General features: G+C 32.8%; 2 protein-coding genes across 5 annotated transcripts in view; one reads left to right on the forward strand and one right to left on the reverse strand.

Annotated features, from left to right (window-relative positions):
- Positions 1–3,408, reverse strand: part of LOC132746434 (uncharacterized) — a 31,426-nt gene extending 28,018 nt beyond the window's left edge. Inside the window, exon 1 of the mRNA XM_060735571.1 lies at positions 3,277–3,408. The gene's annotated coding sequence lies outside the window, so the exon portion shown is untranslated. The remainder of the gene's footprint in view (positions 1–3,276) is intronic.
- Positions 3,409–3,428: 20 nt separating this feature from the next.
- LOC132746435 (zinc finger protein 236-like) overlaps positions 3,429–26,695 on the forward strand; it is a 41,716-nt gene continuing 18,449 nt past the window's right edge. For 3 of the 4 annotated variants that reach the window (XM_060735572.1, XM_060735574.1, XM_060735573.1), the window contains exons 1-13: positions 3,429–3,599; positions 9,896–10,026; positions 10,312–10,509; positions 12,990–13,244; positions 13,741–14,040; positions 15,233–15,369; positions 16,989–17,116; positions 17,632–17,792; positions 20,285–20,404; positions 21,197–21,334; positions 22,139–22,297; positions 22,647–22,905; positions 23,229–23,417. In XM_060735572.1, coding sequence (XP_060591555.1) covers positions 3,548–3,599; positions 9,896–10,026; positions 10,312–10,509; positions 12,990–13,244; positions 13,741–14,040; positions 15,233–15,369; positions 16,989–17,116; positions 17,632–17,792; positions 20,285–20,404; positions 21,197–21,334; positions 22,139–22,297; positions 22,647–22,905; positions 23,229–23,417 — 2,227 coding nt within the window. In that variant the 5' untranslated portion in view covers positions 3,429–3,547. Of the gene's footprint in view, positions 3,600–3,649; positions 3,766–9,895; positions 10,027–10,311; positions 10,510–12,989; positions 13,245–13,740; positions 14,041–15,232; positions 15,370–16,988; positions 17,117–17,631; positions 17,793–20,284; positions 20,405–21,196; positions 21,335–22,138; positions 22,298–22,646; positions 22,906–23,228; positions 23,418–26,695 lie in introns of those variants that run through there. The other variant, XM_060735575.1, reaches the window with a different exon arrangement.

Below are 26,695 nucleotides of genomic sequence, written 5' to 3' on the forward strand. Positions count from 1 at the left end.
TTATATAAAAACCGCTAAACTTGTTACAAACATAATCATCATTATGACATGCGCTATTGAGCAATTATCGTTTAGTTTATGTTTTTCACACGTCTGAAGGGAACAGACAAAATAAAACTATTAGTTGAGATAAACAAAGGATAATAGTGTGAAAATAACTGTTGGGGCAAAAATTTTACATCGAGATACTGAAAATATCGAAATAAAAATATCGAGATAAACAAACATTTCCAATATAGATAAAGAAGGAAGAAAATCGGGACTTTCAAAATTTCATCGAGATAACGAAATATCAAGAAAAGCGATGTCGAGATAACGATAGTTGACTGTATAACACAACATTTTGAAATGGTTTTAACTAAGTCAAGGGCAATAACTCTACAAATACTGAATAAATCCACAATCAAACCCCCAGGTGCACAACTACATATGCCAACCAACATTTCTGTAAAGTTTCATGACAGTAAGTCAAATACTTTTGAGATATACACGAGGCAAGTTGAAAATTGAAAACTTTTACTAAGTCAAGGGCAATAACTCTACAAATACTGAATAAATACACAATCCCTGGTGGAAAACTGCACATGCTGACCATCATCAGGGTTTCTATTGACGCACATTTCCTGCGTCCTTGACGCAAAAATAGTAACCTAGGACCCTCAGTTACTCTAAGTGTGCGTCCATGGGGACGCAAATTAAATTTTCCTCCGTAAATATCATTTGGAAATTCCTTCCGCTTCTTTAAAGGAAATGACGTAATTTGGTAGACGGGTTCTAATATTGAATAAAGCAGAGTTATCTTTCTTTCAATTAATTACAGTTTAATACGGAAAAAAAACGGCGCACACTAGAATTTAGTCGACCTTAAAAAAGCGTCCCAGTCTATGCGTTTTTTGTTATAAAATAATTTGTAAAACATGTCGGCTGCTCCCCCAATTTTAATGAAAAGTGGCTAAGTTAACTTACCCGTGGCTCGTCCAAAACGAGACGACCACGGATATGAAATGCAGCCGTTGCGTCTCAACCATAAAATGTAATCCATTTGCCTCAGAAAATGGATGTTTGAACTTCCAAAATAGTAGATACATTTGTCCGTCATCAAGACGTATATGCAGTTAAACAATTGATAAAATTAGTCGGACCAGATGTGAAAGATCTTGACTTTATGCAAGTTACACAAACATTCAGCCAAATGAAAGAAATGAAAAATTAAAAAGTAACAATAAATAATAAATGGTTTATATTTTTTATTTTATTTAACAAAGTCAATAAAAATGCATATGTAGTTGAACAATATATATAAATGTAAAGAATTAAACCTAGACAATATATATAAGTAACACCTTACTTTTAAAGTAATAAATGATTAGGACCAGGGCCGGCAAAATCTGATTTTGACTAACTTGTCCGTTTTTACTTGAAGCATTTCCTTACTTGTCCGTATGATACTTGTATAGTAAATTTTAGAAAATTTCCACTTGTCCGTACAGGCTGTGGGACAACCTGGGCAATACGGACAATTGATTTCGCCGCCCATGAGGACCCTCATATTTTTCTCTGGGCACCTCATATTTTATGAGCACGAGTCCCTGGGACTCTTAAATAAAAATGCCTAGTAGAAACCCTGCATCATGCCTATAAAGTTTAATGACTCTAAGTCAAATACTTTTTGAGTTATGTGCGACACAAATTGAAAATTGGAAATTTTTACTACATGTAAGTCAAGGGCAATAACAAAGCAGTATTAATCCACAATCTCAAGGTGCACAACACCACATGCTTATCAACATTCCTGAAAAGTTTCAAGACTATAAGTCAAACATTTTTTTAGCTATGTGCGACACAAGATGAAAATTGTAAATTTTTACTAAATCAAGGTCAATAACTCTACAAATACTGAATAAACCCCAGGTGCACAATTACACATGCAGACCAACATTCCAATTAATTTTTATGACTTCTTGAGCTACGCACAACACAAATTGAAAATTTCAAATTTTTACTATGTCTCATGCAGCCTATATGACATCATTTGTCATACCATGTTATGTTTAAAATTTCAGTGATTTTCCTGCTTATATAACAGCAGGGATATTTTTTTTGGCTTATTTTATAGCGATGGTCATATTCCCAATTGAAAATAGTATATTTTTGTTCCAATCCACAGGAAAAAATTCCCAATTGAAAGTTACAAAATAAAAATATTGAATGACAAATTATAAAATCTTTGAAAATAAGAACTTCTTCAATGTAATGGTGCTTAAAATTAATGTTTGAAGATGCCATCCTAGACAGATATTCATTGCATTCATTTAATCACTGCAAAATTTAAGTCATGCATTTTTCCCAATTTTTAGCAAAACATGGCTATAATTCCAAATTCCATGGGTATGGGTCATGTTCCCAAAGTCCTGGGAAAAAAAACCTGAGCAGACTCCTATAAAAGGCCTCTTCCCAACTGAAATTTTCTTTAAAATCATGCAGTTTGCCAAAAACTCTGAACTTAAACCTGCTTTATTACTTCCCAAATTAGCAATTTTAGCAATAATTTTTCCCAAAATCAAGTGGCTAAGGCAAGTGAGAAAAATCACTGAGTTTAATAAATTGCCAATGAGTATTATACTGATAAAAGATATGCGATCATGGGAATGCCAATTTTTTACCTCAAATTGCCAGTTAAACACTTTGCTACTGGCAAAAATTTGCAAGTAGAAAAAAAAAGCTAAATTCGAAACTTGGATGGCGCTAAATACAAGAGAAATAACTTAATGAAAAGAATCCAATTAAGGTAGATTATGACTGTGTCATAGAAAGTACACTTTGCAAATTTCAATGCGTCATTCTTGAAATTATTGCATCAAATGAAAAATGCAAGAAACACAGATTACTGTAGCGAAAACACTGCTGATGTTATGGAATTAAATGAACTCTACAAGACAAACACTTTCAGACAAGACCCTGGCATTGCACTGATAACCCTAACCAATTGTAAATAAACACACCAGTCCAGTATTTGTCCCCATGAATTACTATTTTTCACGTCAAAGGTTTTCATAATAATCTTCCCATACATGCCAGGGAAGTAATTTGTCGAAATTTAAGACAGAATTAGTAGGAGTTGTCTTTCATGCCTTTACAAATAAGATGTACAAGTGACGTTGTAAGTGTTTTAGTCCTCAGTTATGCTTTTATCCATCTACTTATCAAAGTTTTCTGGCAGGAACCTTTCCCTTTAAGAAAGTTTATTTTAATAAAGAAAAGAATATGAATGCTTACTTAGATTTATCTTTCTCCTATATTCGACCCAATAAATTTCATGGTTGAATGTTTGGACTGAAAATATAGTATGCCTAGCATTCTAATAATATTCAAATAACTAGAAATTTATTCATTCGACTTTTCTCTAGCAGTACACTGTTGTTGTTGTTGTAGTTTTCAATGTCGTCTGCAATTTATTTACATCCGGGCCTTTGATCACTAGCAACCTCGTTTTGAAAATTTCTAACGCTGCATTGACCGCCATTTTGTTTTAACTACAAAATGAAATATGTCTATAGACGCGCATCATACTCTTGAAGTACCCATTGAAAGTATTCCTGGTATGACTTATTTTCTTTATGAAATGATAAAATGTTATATGGCTGAATAGTTTTGTTCTACATATTGCATGGGTGTTAAAATGTGCGAGCTATTTTTGTGTCCTTCGGCCGAGACAGGTTCGAGCGGAATGATACGTGGAACTTCACATTCGCGAATGAATTTTAGGTATTCATACACAACATGGTTTAATTTGTTTAATTTTACATTTTTGTTTCAGGATAACTGAAGTAGTCCCTAGCGTTGCTTTTAAAAAATCGAAGCACAAAGGCATCCAATAGTTTGTTATTTTCGCCATGGTTTCATTTTTTTTTCACAGGAAACTGTTGCTGACCTATATTTTTGACTTATTTACAAAATGAAACTGAAAGTAGAAATTGACCGTCTCATTACAAGATTTTTTATGTTTAGTATTGATTCCAGATACACAATATACTTATGACAGTATTTATTTGATTCAAATGACTTGTATTCTGACGGCTCTACTGGGTGTTTTCTTGTTAATCATAAAATTAAAAAAAAATACCTGTTGACTTTTAATTTTGTCATTTCAGGGCTATTTGAGTATTTGTAATCAATTATCAATAAAATGTTGAGAAGCATCAGCATTAATGTCTCAAATCTGAGTAGGCCTATAATGAAAGTAGGCAGAGCCTATAAACAGGGGAAGTCAGATTAAAAAATTGTGTTCATTTTTCATTTTAAACTTGTCATCCGGTATTTCATGCACCTATAGCTGTTCCGTTTTCAATTAGAACACCTACTGGTCGGGGAACCATCAACCGGACTCTTTTTAAACATTTTTCCATAAAGATTTCATAATTTCAAACCTAGAGACCTGAAAATTTGACACAGCACAGCTATAGATAGGTTCTTCCCCTGACAAACATACTTGTTTGTTTATTAGTCCCCTACCGGTTTACCGGAGGGGACTTTAGGTTTACCCTCCGTCCGTCTGTCCGTCCGTCCGTCTGTCCGTCCGTCAGTCAGTCAGTCCGTCCGTCCACAAAACTGGATCCCGCGATAACACAAAAAGTACTGAAAATATTTTAATGAAACTTGATATATGGTTAGATGGCAGTATGGAGATTATGCACGTCTTTTTCTTTTCTTCCTATGTTGAAAATTCTGGTTGCTATGGCAACAAATAGACTGAAAATATGGCAAATTTTACACATAACCTGGATCCTGCAATAACGCAAAAAGTACTGAAAATATTTTTATGAAACTTGATATATGGATAGATGGCAGTATGGAGATTATGCACGTCTTTTTCTTTTCTTCCTATGTTGAAAATTCTGGTTGCTATGGCAACAAATAGACTGAAAATATGGCAAATTTTACACATAACGTGGATCCAGTGATAACACAAAAAGTACTGAAAATATGTTTATGAAACTTAACATATGGGTATATGTCAGTATGGAAATTATGCACATCCTTTTCTTATCTTCCTATGTTGAAAATTATGGTTGCTATGGCAACAAATAGACTGAATTTCAAGATTTCTGATTCTAGATTTTAAGTTTTTTTCACAATAAGTTCTTTATTTCTTAAGGTATTTTCTTCAAACTTTAAGGTGACAACAGACACTTTCCGTGGTACTCACATAAATGTCATTTAAACTAAGTTATTTAAGTAATAATTGTTATTTATTTAATCTTTGTGCATTAAATATCGTTGATCATCATAAAAAATAACATATTTGAAAAAATGCCTTTGTAAATGATTGATTTTGAATAAAAATCCTAAAATTTTAAATCGTCATATCAAAGTCATTTTTTTATTTTTTGTCATCAAACTTTTGGAAAATAACCATACTTATATTATCTGGGGAACCATGTCTCAAATTTTTTCTATCTTTTCTCAAAAAAATATTACGTAACGTCAAACATTTTATGCGACTTTTTTCACCATACATATTACGTAATTAAAGATAATTAAGTCGCTGATTGAGCAAACAAAAATCCCTGACACGGTTCCCTCCGTAAATGAATTTCCTTTCATGTGCTTTAAACCGCATGTTAATTGCTTGATTATTAAAAAAGTTATGCCGGTTCAAAGTTAGTCCGACCCGCATCAAACGAAGTGTCATAAATCGGCTGTTCTCTCTCGGACCCCTACGTTTCACGCTAAATAATTGCATAATACACAAATATCGCACCAGAGAGGGTCACAAGTTGCGGTAACATACTCTAACAACATTTTATGACCCAGTGACATCTGACCAATTAAAAAAGCTGCTGATTAATATCAGTTTATAGCCGAAATTTCTTCAATTCTTAACGTGATTTACTTTCCGTCTGGTATCTGTCGCACATGTCACGTGACTATCGGTAAAATATGAGGCACTCAGTGGGGGGAAATGGAACGCATTGCGCACCGCTAGCGGGGTATTTAATTGTTTCCTTTTTGAAGTTTATTAAATATTATCATCAGCATTATTATTGTATTATACCAGTGTCACTCTGCCTGTGTATTCGTGTATGAAATTCCGTTAAAATATAAAATAAAATAAACAAAAAACTGAGCTTCTGACAGTCTTTTAAAGTCCATGGTAGATGTACAAATAAGAACGGGATATTATATATTTTTTTCCACCAAATTGATAATGCTTCACATATTTTAATAGAAATAAAAGATATTACTCGATCATTATGATCTGGCCTTCTTGACTTCTATTATCATGAATATCATCTATGCACGGCATAAAGATCCAGTTTCTACCGGGATAGACAATAAATTTCATACTTTGTCCCAGATTTATTAGTACTGTGTCCGATTTACTGGCGAACAATTTATTTTCACTGAAAATATATTTTAATATCTTTTTTTTTATTCATAGAGAAATAATCATCCTTAGACAATCTAAAATGGTTTAGAAATTTGTCAGGGACACCTTACCGCAAGTCATATAGGCGTTCACATAAAAAATGTTGTCTGTTTTTGTTGTTAATTGTTTTACTTGACATTGTTAGAAAACGAGGTTGAATGTAAAGTAAACCCTTGAATCCGTACAAAAGTCTATCAACTCAATGTAATATCTATCAGATTAACGGGACAGACAAATTATTCTCACACATTATGGATATTTTAGCAACTACATTTTTAGCTCGACTTTTCTATGAAAAGGGGAGCTATCCTACTCGCCCCGGCGTCGGCGTCGGCGTTGGCGTTGGCGTCACACCTTGGTTAAGTTTTTCGTACCACCCCACTTTATTTCAGAAGTATTACAAGTATGGCTTTGAAACTTACCATACTTGTTCACCATCATAACCTCCATCTACAGACAAGAGTACATAACTCTGTCAAGGTTTTTGACAGAATTATGGCCCTTTTTTGACTTAGAAAGTGTATTGAGCTTGGTTAAGTTTTTTGTACCACCTCACTTTATTTCAAAACCATTGGAGGTATTGCTTTGAAACTGACCATACTTGTTTACCATCACGACCTTCATCAACAGACAAGAGGACATAACTCTGTCAAGGTTTTTGACAGAATTATGCCCCTTTTTGACTTAGAAAATACATTGAATATGGGTAAAATCCACTTATTGCCTTAACCCTTTGAGATATTGCTTTGAAACTTTTAATGCTATTTCACATCATTACCCCCATCTGTACGCAAGAGAAGGTAACTCTGTCAAGGATTTGTTTTAAAAATTAAGGCCTTTTATCGACTTAGAATCTTGGTTAAGTTTTTAGTACCAGTCCACTTTTTGACTGAACTGTTTGAGATATTAATTTGAAAGTTGGAATACTTGTTTACAATCATGATTCCCAAACATGTCCAGGAGAAGGTAATTCTGTCAAAGATTTTATTTGAATTATGGCCCTTAACTGTCAATGTTTTGTATTATAGGCAAGCACTAAAAAACTTAAAAAATCTAAAAAAATTCATTCCTATCCACTTGTTCACTTTACCATAAATTATGTCATATAAACATTGCTGTAATATTCAATTCAGTAAAATAATTCTTCACTGAATATCTTAATGCTCATGGCCATTGTTCACTTTAAAAATACAGAGATTCTTGTATTGCCTTTTACTGCAAAAACTTTTTTTATTGGCAAGCAATAAAAAAGTCGAGCGCGCTGTCTTACGGACAGCTCTTGTTAATCAACCCCTTGGTCGTGCGATTTGCCGCTATGCTTAATTATTTATGTTTCATACATTATGTTACGTACATTGGCCGACAATTTTTTAATTTATAAAAAAAGGCTAAATGTTGAGATATTCATAAAAGATGTACGGTAGTTGTACGATACATGTATTACGAGTAGTATGGACCAGTATGGACCTGTAATTCACGCATATATGGAACTACCGATTTCCCTCATTGATGCCTCAACAGGGGGCGGAGCGTTATCGATAATCGACAGGTTACGCGAATAGCAGATACAAATAGTATAGGTACCGTTTTAAAACGTTTAAAAACACATTTTTTGGACTAACTGCTTCCAAAATTAAATCACGAATGTGTTCAGAAAAGGTTGATAAATCTACTTAGCAAAAAATCTCATTTTAGGTATTTTCAGTGATAATTGACTCCGTTGTCACCTTAAATATAAGTTGCTTGTAATCAACCACATCATATGTGACAAGGTTTACAACTCTAGCTCAAAATTTATCAGAATTACCTCCCTTGAACTTAAAATTTTCATGAAAAAACATTTTTTTTTTTTTAATAACTTCTTTTTCTGAATGTATCTACTTCAAACTTCATATAAATGTTTCATATTATCACTCAACATTTGTGAGTATTCAATACTCTAGCAAGACTATTTCCAGAATTATGCCCCTTTTGAACTTAGATTTTTTTTTTGAGAAATTGGTAATTTTTACTCCAACTTCTTCAATCATGATAGGATTTTAAAAATGTTATATTTTGATAACAGGGATGTTTAAAAAATAACTTTAGAGTGTCCTTCAGTCCGTCTGTCTGTACATAAAAACTGTTTCCTGTGATAACTTTTTCAACAAATTTACTTAAAATAGGAACATAAGTGAATGGCCAATGGCCCTTCAGAATGTTGCTTGGGCTCTTACCGGTAGGGGACTTATGGATTGCTTGCAATACTATGATAATTGCTTGTTTCTGATTATATTGACACTTATACCTGATGCTCGTCAAGGAGGGTATCAAAATTACCTAAATTGTCTACACTTCAGTACCATGTGTCCGGACAGATATGTACATGATGTGATTTAATTCATTCAAATGCTAGGGTGTTTTAATTTTTTATTTTTAACATGATATACAATATTTTAGCAGCAAATGCTGACGTTTTGGATATTCTATTGTTTACTCTGCAAATGATAATAACTGGTATATGAGGTCAGGTATTGCACTCTTAACCCCCAAATTTTCAATGTCAGCATTCTTAAAATAGACCTTAGAATATTACCGTTGAAATAAATTTAATTACTTAGTTATAGAAGAAACATGCATTTATTGTTGTTATTAAGTGACTGATAGATTGACAACCAATGAACAAAGAAAAATATCTTAATTAAGCATTTTCTGGGCCGTCCTGGTTTGGTGGTTGTCCGGTTTTGGTGGTCCCCAACCAGTAGACAATTATTATTAAGCAAAATAGTTACGATTGTTACGTTGAAGGAAAACCCGGCCAATTATCATTGAGTTACAAAAAAATTGGCGAGGCCCAACTCATACATGTGAACTTTTTTTGATGATCAAATGTGACATATTTTTTCAAAAAGAGGGAGATTTTAGAATTTGCAATAAACAAAGAAGGAAATTCTGACATCAAAAATAGGCAGATTTCTTTAATTTGTGAAAATACCCCTTATTTTAAGAAAAATCTTTGAAAATACGGCTTCAGAAAGCGGGTGTCTCCCGCTTAAAGTGGGAGAGTTCACATGTAAAGAGAGAAAATTTCTCCGATATGTATTATCAGAAATTTATACATTTTTTAAATTGTTTTTAATTTGATTTCCTTTTAAATATACATGTGAAGTCTAAAGTCGGCAAGCCAAAACGCGGGCTTGCTTTGCAGACCATCCTTTGACTTCCCTGTATTATTGGGAGACAATATTGTACAGTTGATACATCAGTTTTTAAGACGTTTGCCGTTTGATAATAATTATAATATTAAACTTTATTTTGGGAAGAAAAATCTCTGAAAAGATTAAATTATGTTCAATTCAAATGTATCTTGAAAGCATTTGAAGTCAATAGCAGAGAATGAAGATTGTATAATCATGATGTAGTATAAAATAAACATGTTTATGGCTGTTTTCTGTAAGGTTTTTAATGAACATTTTTGTATTTCAGATTTGGCTAAATATTTAGCCAGTCAGCAGCAGGGGAGCCAAAGCATTGTTAATCCAGTTGTGCAGGTTTCTGATGTCACGGCTCCTATATTACAGGTACAAGATGCTGTACCAGGTGGCACTATCATACAGGTTAGATCATTAGTCAAATATTGAAATTAATTTTCAATTGTCATGGTTTTAAATCATTTATTTTTTTACCTTTCTCTAAGAATTAAGCGTGAAGATTACCCCCAAATATGTGTACTACCTTATACTAGCTTCTACCTTGTATAATAATAATAATAATTTATTATCTTTGTAATTCTTATATGTATCAATTTGGAAAAAAAAACAATTTAGATTGAAGTCCTTGGAACCAAGAAGAAGTAGTATAGATGTACAAAATTAATGTATTGGTCTCTTTGTCTTTAATAGATGCCAGAGGGCTCTGTTGCTCCAATTGTACAAATGGCAGATCAGGGCCAACCAATTTATATAACAGAGGGGTTTCCAAATGGCATACAAATATTGGATGGGTCTATACCTTTCATACAAAGTAGTGATGGAACGTCCATCATTCAACTTGCCACCCCAACCATGGTTTCTGGTGGTAATATGGAAGGACTTACTCAGGTATTTATTTTTCAAATAAATGTTAGATAAATATTTGTTTCAGCTTATTAATTTCAGTATGATTTGGACAAATGATGCTGCCTTAAATCACTATTGAGTCTGTTTCATGCACAAAACAATACTATAGTTATATGATAATTCAATGTTATGGAATAATTTTGGCTCTGACAATACCTGAATTGTGTGGTGACAATTTATCCACAAGGCAGTCAACCTTGCAAACTTTTAAAGTTTCAGTAATTTTGCTAGATTTCGGCAACATTTTTATTATTTATATCTTACTTCAACCTGTAAAAAAGTGTTTTGGGGGTTACCTGTTTTTTTAGCTCACCTGTCACAAAGTGACAGGGTGAGCTTTTGTGATCGCTTTTCGTCCGGAGTCCGTCTGTAAACTTTTACTTAAAATGACATCTCCTCATAAACCACTAAGCCAATTTCATCCAAACTTCACAGGAATGTTCCTTTGGTGGTCACCTTTAAAAATTGTTCAAAGAATATAATTCGATGTAGAACTCTGGTTGGTTGCCGGCAACCAAAAGAAAAAACTTTAAATATCTTCTTTTAAAAAACCCAAAGAGCTAGAGCTTAGATATTTGGCATGAAACATCTTCTAGTGAGTGTCTACCAAGTTTGTTCAAATAAAATCCCTGGGGTCAAAATTGGCCCCGCCCCAGGGGGTCATTGATTTTCCCTATATGCATATAGTAAAAACTTAATAAATCTTCTTTTAAATATCTCAAAGAGCTAGAGCCAAGATATTTAGCATGAAACATGTTCTAATGGGTGTCTACCAAGTTTGTTCAAATAAAAGCCCTGGGGTCAAAATTGGCCCGCCCCAGGGGGTCATTGATTTTCCCTATATGCATATAGTAAAAACTTAAAAAATCTTCTTTTAAAGAACTCAAAGAGCTAGAGCTAAGATATTTAGCATGAAACATGTTTTAATGGGTGTCTACCAAGTTTGTTCAAATAAAAGCCCTGGGGTCAAAATTGGCCCCACCCCGGGGGTCATTGATTTTCCTTATATGTGTATAGCAAAAACTTAAAAAATCTTCTTTGAAAAAACCCAAATAGCTAGAGTTTAGATATTAAGCATGAAACATGTTCTAGTGAGTGTCTACAAAGTTTGTTCAAATAAAAGCCCTGGGGTCAAAATTGGCCCCACCCCGGGGGGTCATTGATTTTCCTGATATGTGTATAGCAAAAACTTAAAAAATCTTCTTTGAAAAAACCCAAATAGCTAGAGTTTAGATATTAAGCATGAAACATCTTCTAGTAAGTGTCGACAAAGTTTGTTCAAAAAAAGCCCTGGGGTCAAAACTGGCAGCCATGCCCCAGGGTTGTCATTGTTTTCACTGTATGTGTATAGTAAAAACTTTAATAATCTTCTTTTAAAAAACCAAATGAGCTAAAGCTTAAATGTTTAGCATGAAACATCTTCTTATGGGTGTCTACCAAGTTTGTTCAAATAAAATCCCTTGGATGAAAATTGGCCCTGCGGGGGGGGGGGGGGGGAGAGAAATCATTGTGAAACATCTAATGAGTGTCTTCCAAGTTTTTTCAAATAAAAGCTCTGGGGTTTAAACTGGTCCTGCTCCGGGGCCTATATACAGGTGAGCGACCTCAGGGCCATCATGGCCCTCTTGTTTAGCTCACCTGGCACAAAGTAATTTCATAAATATCTCTAGGCATCTTTCCCTTAGTAACTGCTTAATTTTATATAAATTCAAACATGTAGCCATCATTAATGATTTCATTTTCTATGAGTTTTATAATGCTCTGGAATTGATGACCTAGCCATTTATCTCTGTAAGAACATAAACATTGGACAGGAAGCAGGATCAGCTTCTTCAAAAGATTAAAAAATAAAGCATCATAAATGAAAATTGACCCAGTCTTTGGGGTCACTGAGTTATACATAGATTTAAATAGAGTGACCATTTTAAATCTTCTTATGTAAAGCTACATGGCTCAGACTTAAGATATATGGCCCTCCCTGCTCTGATGTGACCCAAATACCTACTTTTGCAATAAAGAATTATAACCTTATCAGGCAATATATCGCAGGTGAGTGTTAAAGGGCCATCATGGCTCTGCTGGTTTTAAGCTTGACTATTCAAGCCCAGGATTGGAGTCGGTGTCACACTTTGTTGTTGAGTTTTTGTATACAATTTGGTTTCTCCAAAACTACTCAAGGAAATGTATAGAAAATTTACACACTTGTTTGAGAGCATTATAGGAGGTCACTGTCCAAGGCCTATAACTTTAACATAGATTTTGACAGAATTATGGCCCTTTTTGGATTTTAGAAAATTCTACATTATCTAGGCTCTTGATCTACTATCAAGCATTGAAAATAGTCAAGCAAGCTATCTGACTGTCAGCTCTTGTTTTTTTTTGCTAAAATTATATTCTTGCTGCACAGATATAGGTGCATTATTGATGTTTAATAGACTCAGGTAGATGAACTATATTGACAGATTGTGCAGTTTGCTGGAGGACATGTGGCACTTGTAGAACAACAAGAGAATATAGACCCACAGAATATACAGCATTATGTCCTTGAGCAAGTCTCCACACAACAGTCCTCGGTCATTGAAGGTGAAATACAGCAACAACAACAAATTCTGATGGATACTGCGGCACCAGAACATGTTGTCAAACAAGATGCACAAGAACATCTAGATATACAGTCTCATGCTGAAGAGGAAATCACTAAACCACCTATTGGAAAGGTAATGTTAAAGGCATACTGCATAGCTAATACTAGTAAATTGAGAATTTGTTTGTCATATTCTTTTACTATAAACACAGTTATAAACTGTCCATCTGTGACATTTAATTGTAAGAAACACTTTTGACTTATAGTTATGTAACTATTTTTATTTCTGAAGGAGTCTATTTCTTTTGTAGACCTCTCTAAAAAGCAGAATTTTGAATATTTACATTTTAACATGATAAATGATTATGGTAGACTGGTACTGTGTTAGTTTATACAGAAACAATGCTCTCAAGTTCATTCCATGAAACATACAGTACTGTTTAATTCGTTTATTTGTTCCAAGAAACAATGGCTTTCCCCTAACTGGGTTTGAACATTTGCTGCCATTAGCCTTTAGATTTCTGGTCTGACATGTCAACAACTCGGTCATGCTGCCTCACATGTGGAATATTTATGTACATTTTTCTAATATAAATGATGTCTAAATAGTATCACATTGATATTAAAAGGGTCCATTTACCTGTGACATTTGTGAGAAGAAACTAGAGAAGTGGAACCAGTATCAACGTCATATGAAATCTCATGAGGATGATAAGCCATTCCGCTGTTTCAACTGCCCGGCCTCGTTTAATATCGCTGACAATCTGAAGCTTCATCTGGCCACGCATGTTGAGCCGGGAGATAAACCCGTTTGTCCGGAATGTGGGAAAAAGTTTTCACGTGTCGCCAGTCTGAAGGCTCACATTATGATGCACGAGAAAGAGGAGAATCTGATGTGTCCAGAATGTGGAGATGAATTCTCACTACAGGTCTGTTCTGATAAGTTAATACAGTCAAACGTGTATTAAGCGACCGCGCAAGGGAAACACCCAAAACGGTCGCTTAATGAAACGGTCTCTTAAGACAGTCAGCATGATATAAAAGTCAAAATTTATAAATGACATCTTTCTTATGAAGTGGGAATGTTTTTCAACTTCATTTTTATATAAATGTTGAATAATTAGTACGCTACGATAATCTAAATGGATGCAAATGTAAAAAATAACTTTCTGATATTTATTGACAAATTACGTACATGTTTGACATTTTTTCCAGAGTTTTTTAACTTCTCCGTTGTTTTTCCTTGTCTCCAACACGAAAACCCTATTAGTGAAGATGTTTTCTGTTGTGCATTTTTTCATTTGAAATAAACAAACTACATCTAATTGTTACGATTAATTTAATTGCTGATCAAGTTCAAGGTCAATTCAATGCAGTCTAAATGTCAACAAGCGAAGCGTATACACCATCTCAGTAGGGGCGGAGCGTTGCATTGTTTATCCGATATTATTGGATAATACACGTCACGGGTATACTTAACTTCATTTGCATACGCTAAAACGGTTTGGGAAATAGAGTTTTTCACACGTTTATTTGTTGTGTTTTGATTGTTGACACTTGTGACTTTACGAGGCGGCGTTCTCTTAAAACACAATTACTTGACAGGTAAAAGTGGTCCTTTAATGAAAAGATTGATCTCAATTAGCTGAATAATTAGCGGTCGCTGGTCGCTTTAAGCAAAAGTCGCTTATTACATTTAAGATATAGAGAGAAAATGATCGGGGGGAATTTAAAGTGGTCGTTTAAGACAAAAGTCGCTTAATACACGTGGTCGCATGGGCAAGTTAGACTGTATAATTGTTCTGTTATTGAAATTTTGATGGTATTATATTTATTTCTTATTTTATTTATTACTCTCGCAGTCAATTCTAAAGTATCTCGCAGTGATTTAATGTTATATGTATTTTTATGATGATTTCATTATAAATTTACACATTCTTCTCTTATTTAGAAAGAAAAACACCCTAAATGGTTAGAAATATGAATTAATATTGTTTTTCTTCAGTGCCTGTGATCTTTTCTTTTTTATAAAGCTTGAAAATCAAGCTTTATAATATATAATGTACAGATAAAAGTATTAAAAGTTAGATTAGATAATATTTGATGGTGATACATTATCAGGGTCAACTTGACAAGCATATGTTAGATCACCAAGAAGATCGTGATGGTACACGTGTATACTCGTGCAGGCAATGTAATGCCTCGTTCATGACACAGAAAGACCTGAAGGATCATACCAAACAACATTTCAAAATCAGGTAAAGATCACTTGTTTTATACAGAACTCAGACAGTCTTCAACCATGTTTTAGTATGATGCTTTATCAATGCAATTGTCTTTATTTGTTGATGCAGAGATAGTTATTTGAAATTTCTGCAATCTACTTAATATTGTTACTTATTATGCCCCCATTTCGAAGAAAAGGGGGTATATTGCTTTGCACTTGTCGGTCCGTCGGTCCGTAGACCAAATGGTTTCCGAGTGATAACTAAAGAACCCTTAGGCCTAGGAACTTCAAACTTGGTATGGTGATTGGTCATGACCAGTAGATGACCCCTATTGATTTTGGGGTCAAGGGGTCTAAGGTCAAGGTCACATTGACCTTGTAAGCAAAAACGGTTTCCGATCAATTAACTAAAAACGCTTAGGCCTAGGAACTTCAAAATTTGTATGATGATTGGTCGTGACCAGCAGATGACCCCTATTGAGTTTTGGGTCAAGGGGTCAAAGGTCAAGGTCACATTGACCTTGTAAGTAAAAACGGTTTCTGATCAATAACTTAAGAACGCTTAGGCCTAGGAACTTCAAACTTGGTATGGTGATTGGTCATGACCAGCAGATTACCCTTATTGAGTTTTGGGATCAAGGGGTCAAAGGTCAAGGTCATATTGACATTGTAAGTAAAAACGGTTTCTGATCAATAACTAAAGAACGCTTCAGCCTAGGAACTTCAAACTTGGTATGGTGATTGGTCATGACCAGCAGATGACCTATTGATTTTGGGGTCAAGGGGTCAAAGGTCAAGGTCACATTGACCTTGTAGGTAAAAATGGTTTCTGATCAATTAACTAAAAACGCTTAAGCCTAGGAACTTCAAACTTTGTATGATGATTGGTCATGACCAGCAGATGACCCCTATTGAGTTTTGGGTCAAGGGGTCAAAGGTTAAGGTCATGACCAGTAGATACTTGATAGCCCTTATTAATTGTTTGATCACTGGGTCAGATGTCATGCATAATAACCTTATCACATGACTTATTGGCTGCTGATAGGGGGCATACATGTTTTACAAACATATCTTGTTTACTTAATATTGTGACTTATTTTGGCACTCTTTATGATGTTAATAGAAGATATTAAATGAGTGTAAGTGCATTACTGAATTTATTGAATGAGTGGAATAAAATAATGTTATGCAAGCATTTGGCAAGCAGGATATTATTTTATTCATGAGTTCAATAAATTCAGTTATGAACTTGCATGAATTTAATATTCTTTTAATCACATTCCAAGAATAAACACTGTCTATTTTCATTGATATGCCTATAGTATAAATCTTAGCACATCATCACACCATGTTTGAATAACACAAATGACATCACGTCGAAATATATGCATGGAGTCACAAAAATGGCACGGGTTTGTGATAAAATATATGACTTAACAAAAAATGCAAGAATTTATTTAAAGGTTACTGTAGATGTTATAGGTGAGATTTAATGAACCATACATATTTTTCAAATTTCTTTGTATATTTGTATAAATATGAGATTTTTATTCTAAGATGGAGCAGTTTTTAACCAAATCAGTTAAACAAGTAAATGCCTTAGCTAAAGAAACAAAATTATTCAATAATTTGATATTCTATTAAAAACAGAATGTCAATGTCACATCGCACCTATAAGAAGGAGATAGATCGATCAGGATTTAATCAGAAATGTCCACATTGTTCCAAGTCATTCCAGAAACCCAGTCAGCTTGAACGTCATGTCAGAATACATACAGGTTTGTATACTTTCTTCCTTTCTTAAATCAAGTTCAAAACTAGCAATATATAATGTAAGCTGATAGATGAAATTTAGTTTACTTTAATAAAAAAAATTCTGGTTTACAAAATGAATTTTTGTAAATCGATTTCCATAAATATTGTGATTTTATTACTATCATTATCAGTGGAAAGAAGTTGCATGGACAGTTTCATGTTATTCTCAGATATCAAACAAACTAGACAAGAACAATAGACAGCACTTTACAGTAAACTTTATTTATAACGATGTTACTAATATTGATATTTGCCGCAGTCCTGATATGACTATTGTTTTCAAATTTGCTGCCTCTCAGATATAACAATATCAGGATATAATAATAAAATTTTGTGGTCCAGTGAATATCATTATAAGTGTTGTTTACTGTTTTGCTAATTCTGGTGGAATAGTATTTGCAAATTGGCATTTTTGTTGTCAATGTTATGAATTTATTTTGTGAATTAATGTTTCATCATATTTTTTTGCAAATTTTAGGTGACAAGCCATATAAATGTCAAATTTGTCCCAAGTCATTTAATCAGAAGGGAGCACTACAGATGCATGTACTTGGTCGTCATACCAATAAGAAGCCTCATAAATGCCAATTTTGTAAAGCTGGATTCTCTCAGAAAGGCAATTTAAGGGCTCATGTTCAGGTACATATACTGTTTTGTCTTTTATTTAAGTGAGAAATGGGTTTTAAACTTTTTTTTCAACTCTTCTTATTACACAGTTAATGTAAAAATGCTTAGCACATATTGGCAAAAGACATCTTAGGGTCTTGTAAAATTAACACTTTTCATATATATTATTTATTTTGATTAAAAATTATTGAGCAGATACTGAAGTGTTAAAGATAAATTTGTTGTAAAATGATGGGTGGTGGGGGGGATTATATCAGACCTTCCAACAAAGCTAAATTGATCATTCATTTACACCTAAGGTTTATGAATGGAAAAAGTCTTTTGATGTTTTTCATTTTGGGGTTCCTCTCTTTTTTGCTCATTTACATAAATTTTCAATTAAAAAAAGATGAATATATGATAAAATATGACAACACAAAAAATGTCCTTGTATTTAAGGTGACAATGGAGTCAATTATCACTGAAAATACCTAAAATGAGATTTTTTGCCTAGTAGATTTATCCATCTTTTCTGAACACATTCGTGATTTAATTTTGGAAGCAGTTAGTCCAAAAAATGTGTTTTTAAACGATTTAAAACGGTACCTGTACCATTTTTATCTGCTATTCGCGTAACCTGTCAATTATCGATAACGCTCCGCCCCCTGTTGAGGCATCAATGAGGGAAATTGGTAGTTCCATATATGCGTGAATTACCGGTCCATACTGGTCCATACTACTCGTAATTCATGTATCATACAAATACCGAATATCCTCTACCATTTATTAAGCCTTTTTATAAAATAAAAAATTGTCGGCCAATATACGTAACATAATGTATGAAACATAAATAATTAAGTATAGCGGTTAATCGCACGACCACGGGGTTGGTTAAAATTGTAGTTGCTAAAATATCCATAATGTGTGAAAATAATTTGTCTTTTCCGTTAATCTGATAGATATTACATTGAGTTTATAGACTTTGTACGGATTCAAGGGCCTGCTTTACATTCAACCTCGTTTTCTAACAATGTCAAGTAAAACAACAACAAAAACAGACAACATTTTTTATGTGAGCGTCTTTATATGACTTGTGGTAAGGTGTCCCTGACAAATTTCTAAACCATTTTAGGTTGTCTAAGGATGATTATTTCTCTATGAATCAATAAAAAAGATAATAAAATATATTATCAGTGAATGGTTTGAATAAATTGTTCGCCAGTAAATCGAACACAGTACTAATAAACCTGGGACAAAGTATAGAATTTATTGTATATCCCAGTAGAAACTGGATCTCTATGCCGTGCTTAGATGCATAGATGATATTCATGATAATAGAAGTAAAAAAGGTCAGATCTTAATGATCGAGTGATACCTTTTATTTCTATTAAAATATGTTAAGCATTTATATCAATTTGGAGGAAAAAATATATAATATCCCGTTCTTATTTGTACATCTACCATGGACTTTAAAAGACCGTCAGAAGCTCATTTTTTTGTTATTTTAATTTATATTTTAACGGAATTTCATAAACGAATACACAGAGTGACACTGGTATAATATAATAATAATGCTGATGATATTCAAAAGTGAAACAATTATATACCCCGCTAGCGTTGCGCAAATACGTTCCATTTCCCCCCACCGAGTGCCTCAAATTTTACCGAAAGTCACGTGACATGTGCGACCGATACCAGACGCACGTTAAGATTTGAAGAAATTTCTGTTATAAACTGATATTTATCAGCAACTTTTTAATTGGTCAAGTGTCACTGGGTAATAAAATGTTGTTAGAGTATGTTACCGCAACTTGTGACCCTCTCTGGTGCGATATTTGTGTATTATGCAATTATTAAGCGTGAAACGTAGGGGTCCGAGAGAGAACAGCCGATTTATGACACTTCGTTTGATGCGGGTCGGACTAACTTTGAATCGGCATAACTTTTTTAATAATCAAGCAATTAACATGTGGTTTAAAGCACATGAAAGGGAATTCATTTACGGAGGGAACCGTGTCAGGGATTTTTGTTTGCTCAATCAGCGGCTTAATTATCTTTAATTACGTAATATGTATGGGGAAAAAAGTCGCATAAAATGTTTGACGTTACGTAATAATTTTTTGAGAAAAGATAGAAAAAATTTGAGACACGGTTCCCCAGATATTATAAGTATGTTTATTTTCCAAAAGTTTGATGACAAAAAAATAAAGAATGACTTTGATATGACGATTTAAAATTTTTGGATTTTTATTAAAAATCAATCATTTACAAAGGCATTTTTTTCAAATATGTTATTTTTTATGATGATCAACGACATTTAATGCACAAAGATTAAATAAATAACAATTATTACTAAAATAAGTTGGTTTAAATGACATTTATGTGAGTACCACGAAAAGTGTCTGTTGTCACCTTAAGACATAACAATTTCTGTATACATGGTTGGAAAAATGATATTTGCATTAAAGATGAATGCAACTTATGTTGATAAATACATATAAATTGAGAGTATTTATTTATTTCAGAGAGTTCATTCAGTTACAGACAGCTCGACAGAGGGGGAGGTCCACAAATGTGATGAGTGCTCTTGTGTCTTCAAAAAGCTTGGTAGTCTAAATGCCCATATCAGTAGATTTCATACCGAGGTAAATCTATTATCAGTCCTGACAAATTCATTTGAATGCTAGTGACTAAGTCACCAGTATAGAGACCGACCAACCTGCAATTTCATGCTGTATGTCAAGTCTCTATACTATTTGTGTCTCGGATCTTTTATACCTAACTGTGACACTTTAATACCTTACCTTACTTATTAAGAGTTCCAAATTCAGGGCCAGACAATGTATTCAAGTGTGATAAAAATATAAGCTTAAAGTACTGATATACAAATGAAGAAAAAGAATATTAGCTACAAGTTGAAATTAGAAAAAAATGGTGAAGACTTTAATACAATGTTGTAAAATATGGTTCAATGCTTGACTGCAATCTGTTGTTAAACTTTAGCACAGAAAAATAAAATCTTGCATTTTGTTCAACAAGGATTTAATTAAAAATATTGACTGGCTGAGATTTCAAAGTAATATATTTCAGTAATGAACTTTTTGAGTTGAGGATTAAGTTATGCTGACACAGTTCCAGAGACACTGCAAGCAATTGGTCCCTCACTGGTTCAAGTTTTAATCCTGCCTAGGACTTTGGATTCTTCCATGTGAGGAAGCTATCCAGCTAGCTTATAAAATGTATGTGGTTCTACTGAAATGACTGCTTCAGTTCTTGTACCTTAAATAATGTACAGAGTAGCACCTGAGGTCTTCCTCCACAAAGAAAGCTTGAAAGTTTCGATTTAATCTTACCAGTGTTGATGTGACTTTAACCTAACAAAAATATTTTGAAATAATGATGAGTTAATCTATATAAGTTCATGTATTCTCTAACAGCGGCCAGACTTTGATGATATTCATGGAAATGAAGTTAAGGATGATGATATGGACCAGGGGAAGGACACAGCCGGTGATGTTATACAACAATTGTTAGAGCTATCAGGGGCTGGGTCTGCTCAACCCCAGACACAACAGGTAGGAGTTCTATTTTAATTGTATACCAGTATGGCTTTTGTTAACACTGTTAAATACTGTGCAAATTTAGTATACAAGGGATGGTCTAAAAGTTTTGTCACTGCATTTATAACTTGTTTTGTAGGAACATTGCAACAGTGCAAGTCAGTATACAAAATTTCATTGTTTATTTATATGTAGTAAAAATAAAACAACCGTCATCAAGTTTTTATGTAATTGAGACAATGACAAAAATTTTGGATCATCCCTTATTGTACACAAATGAAAGTATGTTTATTTTTTATAACCTGAAAATTGAAGAATTTGTGAAGAATGAACTTTCTTCATATATCTTTTTATTGAAACTTTATTGAATTGATGAGTATATTAAAATTTTTGGAACAGTTATTCTAAAACCTTAAATCAAAAATGTGCGATCAGCATTATTACAATTAATTAGCATTGCATTTTTTTCTAAAAAGTAATGCTTATTCTCTTTCATAAATTTAGGTAGACTATGCTGTCATGTTTTTGTTTAATTAATAAAAAAAAGTACATCATTTTTTGTCTGACAGAAATTTTATCCATATGTATCAGAATAACTTATTAAAAGTGATTGCCAAAGACATAGATATATATGAAAAATCACACAAAAGAATCAGCATGCTGCAGCAGGATTCGAACCAGGGGTCTCTGGATTACTGGTCCAGTATACTATCCATTACACCACAGCAGCCTTAACAAAATTTTCATGCTTATTGGTATTATATATTTAAGTTACAGTCACAGTTTTCCTTATTATAAATTTTCTTTTTGCAATTTTAGAATGTACAAGGTCAAGATGATATTCTACAGCAAGCTCTACAGAACAGTGGTCTTCCAGGGTCTGCAAACAATAATGCCCCAAAAACAGGGGGAACTATGTCTGTCATGAATGTTAGAGATACTGCCACTGGTGCTATCAAGAAACATTACGTTAGAAAAGTAAGTTGGATTTTAATTTCAAACATAATGTTGTTAAATTTATGGTTGTCTATAAATTATTTTTATGCATAGCACATAATTTAAAAAAGAATTTATGCTATTTGATTTTTTTTAAAAAGTTAAGAAAGATATAGGTGAAATTACAATAAATCTAATCACCATTGCTTTATATTGAGGCAGTTAAAATGAAGGCACAAATGTTATTTTATATTGGCCAATAGTATTAAACAGACTATGCATTTAATTTATTTTCATACATATAACATAATAACTAAATAATTTAAAACAATATATGTTACATGTTAAGTTTATTTCTAGATATAAATATGAGTGTTTTGTTTTATTTTAGCTCGGCTCCACTACATGGCATCAATGTGCATTCTGTATGAAAGAATTTAAGAAACCGAGTGATCTTGTACGTCATACGAGAATTCATTCTCATGAGAAACCATATAAATGTACCCAGTGTTTTAGAGCCTTCGCTGTGAAGAGTACTCTCAACTCTCATATTAGAACACATACTGGAATAAAACAGTATAAATGTAACGTCTGTGATAAAAATTTCTCTACACATGGAAGTCTTAAAGTTCATCTTAGATTACATACAGGTATGCTTTGTCAATCTAATTGCCTTTTGTTAGTGTTTGTTAATTATACAGAATTTCTCAGAATTTCAATTGCTGTTAATTGACATTTACTTAGAGCAATGCCATTCTTGAAATTGAAATAAGTCCTTCATTGAAATGATATAAAGTCTGAAATTATTCTAACCAGTATTTACATAAACAAGTAAAATAACAAAGCCAATAATGGTAATGGAAGCAGGTCTGTTCATTTATATTAATTTATTATTGGTTTAAGCTTTGTCATAAATGATTAAAGAAAACTTAAGAAAATTATTATGAAAGATTAAAGTGACAATAATTTACAGGAGCGAAGCCATTTGAGTGTGGGTACTGTGATAAGAAGTTCCGTACAGCTGCTCATAGAAAGAATCATCTAGCAGCTCATTTTAAAGTAGACAAAGGTCCAATGAGACTGAAGTCTGATCCGGGTCTAAAGAAGCTTGGTGATTTACAAGATATACCACTACAAGAACCTATACTGATTACAGATACTGGTAAATATCTCATAATATACACCACTCCTAGATTAATTAAACTTTGTGCAATGATCAAGATATGCATAATTGTATAGTACAGGTAAAATAAAGATCATATTAAACCACTTATGTACTGTATACAATATTATTACATGATCCGCAGTTTTCTCTATTGAACATAAAAGGACCAAGTGTGTATTATTGTGCAAAAAAATCGATGATGATGTTCTATATTTAGACATGTGACATGACCATTAGACATGCAGGGCTCACACTGGCTCAAATAAAATAATAGCCAATATTTTTAACTTAAAAAAATTATAGCCAAAAGTTTCTCGGACTATTCACGATTTAGCGATTAACAACATAAGCAGTTGATTAAATAAACATTACATATAAATTTTTTTTCAGTTTTATAAGGGTTCTGAAATAAACTGATATATACATTTGTGTATATTGATAACTACCTTTTTTACATAGTAATACAACTTTAATTGTTACTATAGGACAGAATAAAAATGTTATATATAGCATACATGTGAACTCTCCCACTTTAAGCGGGAGACTCCCACTTTCTGCAGTCATATTTTCAAAGATTTTTCTTAAAATAAGGGGTATTTTCAGAAATTAAAGAAATCTCCCTCTTTTTGATATCAAAACTTTCTTCTTTGTTAATTGCAAATTCTAAAATCTCCCTCTTTTTAAAGAAAAATCTCCCACTTGATCATCGTGAAAAGTTCACATGTATGATATATAGTATAATTACTGTATAACAATATTATTAAAGATTCATTATAACTTTACATAATGCTGTTATCAGACAATTTCTTTTGTTTGTTCTAATCAAATTTTGTCAGCTATAACCACTGTCAATTCCTACATTTCACACAGAACTGGAGTAGATCTAGGTCACATTAGCCAACAGGAATAACACTTGCAATCTCATTCACAGAATGCAGCCTTTTTCTGAATAACTTACTGAAAAATGTCATCATCACCAATGTAAAACAAATTTTCTGCCATAATAGTAAAGATTTAAAACAGAAGATAGCTTATTTTCACCTTTAAATAAATATCAAAATTATCGGTGTCGCGAAAATATGTGACAATCGGATTTTTTTCTGTTTCTGAAGAAATATTCACAATTTTGGTTGTTGTGCAAATAGTTGTTTGGAAGTAAATGCTTTTTAAATATTTTATCATTGTTTTCCACTGGCGATTTAGTCAAGCAGCTTAAAAGAAAAAAAAAATCAAAATTTGCCATTACTGCAATTTACGGTAAATTTGGGTTGGTCAGTATCCAGTTTATCAATTTTAAGACAATTTTTGTAGCTTATTGACCGATTTTTTATGGCTATTACAATGCTGGACAATATCTTTTAAGTACTTATACAATTTTAAATCTTGCATGTTTTTAACACCTGCATGTATTTTTCAGGGCTCACGCTGTCGGTCGCCATAGTCGCCATTTGCGATTATTTTATAAGATTGGCGATTATTTTTTCATTTTGGCTACAAAATCTGGCGATTATTTTTTACTTCCAACAGTGTTTATAAAAGGTGTAAAAATCGATAATGAATGCAGAAGACCCAATTAACACCAGCGGGGTGCATTTAATTGAGTGTCAACTTTTTACCGGTCACGTGCTGCTAACTATAGATCTATTGCCCGAGGTGATAAAATACATGCGAGATGTATAATTGTATAAGTACTTTAAAGATATTGTCCAGCATTTATAATAGCCATCAAATATCCGTCAATTAGCCACAAAAATCGTTTTAAAATTGATAAACTGGATATTGACTTACCCAAAATTTACCGTGAATTCCAGTAATTGCAAATTTTGATTTTTTTTGTTTTAAGCTACTTGACTAAATCGCCAGTGGAAAACAATGGTAAAATATTTAAAAAGTATTAAATTCCAAACAACTATTTGCACAACAACCAAAATTGTGAATATTTCTTTAGAAAACAGGAAAAATCCGATTGTCACATATTTTCGCGACACCGATAATTTTGATATTTATTTAAAGGTGAAATAAGCTATGTTCTGTTTAAAAATCTTTACTACTATGGCAGTAAATTTGTATTACATTGGTGATGATGATATTTTTCAGTTAATTATTCAGAAAAAAGGCTGCATTCTGTGAATGAGTTTGCAAACTTGTGTTATTTCTATAGGCTAATATGACCTAGATATATATACTCCAGTTCTGTGTGAAATGTGGAAATTGACAGTGGTTATAGCTGACAAAATTTGATTAGAACAAACAAAAAAAGTTGTCTGATAACAGCATTATGTAAAGTTATAATAAATCTTTAATATTATTGTTATACAGTAATTATACTAATTATTACGTTTTTATTCTGTTCTATAATAACAATTAAAGTTGTGGTTCTATTTAAAAAAAAGGTAGTTATCAATATACACAAATGTATCAGTTTATTTGAGAATCCTTATAAAACTGAAAGATATAAATGTAATGTTTATTTAATCAACTGCTTATGTTGTTAATCGCTAATTCGTGAATAGTCAGCTGAACTTTTGGCTATTATTTTTTTAAGTTAAAATTATTGGCTATTATTTTATTTGAGCCAGTGTGAGCCCTGATTTTTATCACCTCGGGCAATAGTAAACAATGCGTGGTCGATAAAAGTTTACACCCGATTAAATCTACCCCCGCTGGTGTTGATTTGGTCTACTGCAGTCTTAATCGATTTTAACAACTTATATAATTGCTGTTGGAAGTAAAAAATAATCGCCAGATTTTGTAGCCAAAATGCAAAAATAATCGCCAATCTTATAAAATAATCGCAAATGGCGACTATGGCGACTGACAGCGTGAGCCCTGACATGTGACATAACCATAAGAAAATTAGCCATGCTGAAACAAATCAGGACAATTAAGCTTGAAATGAGGTGCGGCAGCATTTATTTGTTGATATTATGTAAAAATTAAAATAATATATCAAAATCAGTGATTTTATAGCTTGATGAATTTGGATGCGCATCATTATACATATCATTATATCAAAAATTCCTCGCATCCAAACTCGAAACAGTGATTTTATTAAGCTATATAATCACTGTTTGGGATATTTTATTTCTTAAATAACAGAGCAATGTCACAAGAATAAAGATATTACCAGTCTTAACTTCTATCAGCTTAATAATGTATTATTGTGAACCTGAAAACCCTGACATTAACAACTGAAATAACAAGTACATTAGCAAAGTCAGTTCATAACATAAATTCAGTGATGGGAAACTGCTGCAAAGATTTTTTAAGGTGTC

The sequence above is a fragment of the Ruditapes philippinarum genome, unplaced genomic scaffold, assembly GCF_026571515.1.
Source record: "Ruditapes philippinarum isolate M1 unplaced genomic scaffold, ASM2657151v2 ctg623_1_1_1_1, whole genome shotgun sequence".
Taxonomy (NCBI): Eukaryota; Metazoa; Mollusca; class Bivalvia; order Venerida; family Veneridae; genus Ruditapes; species Ruditapes philippinarum.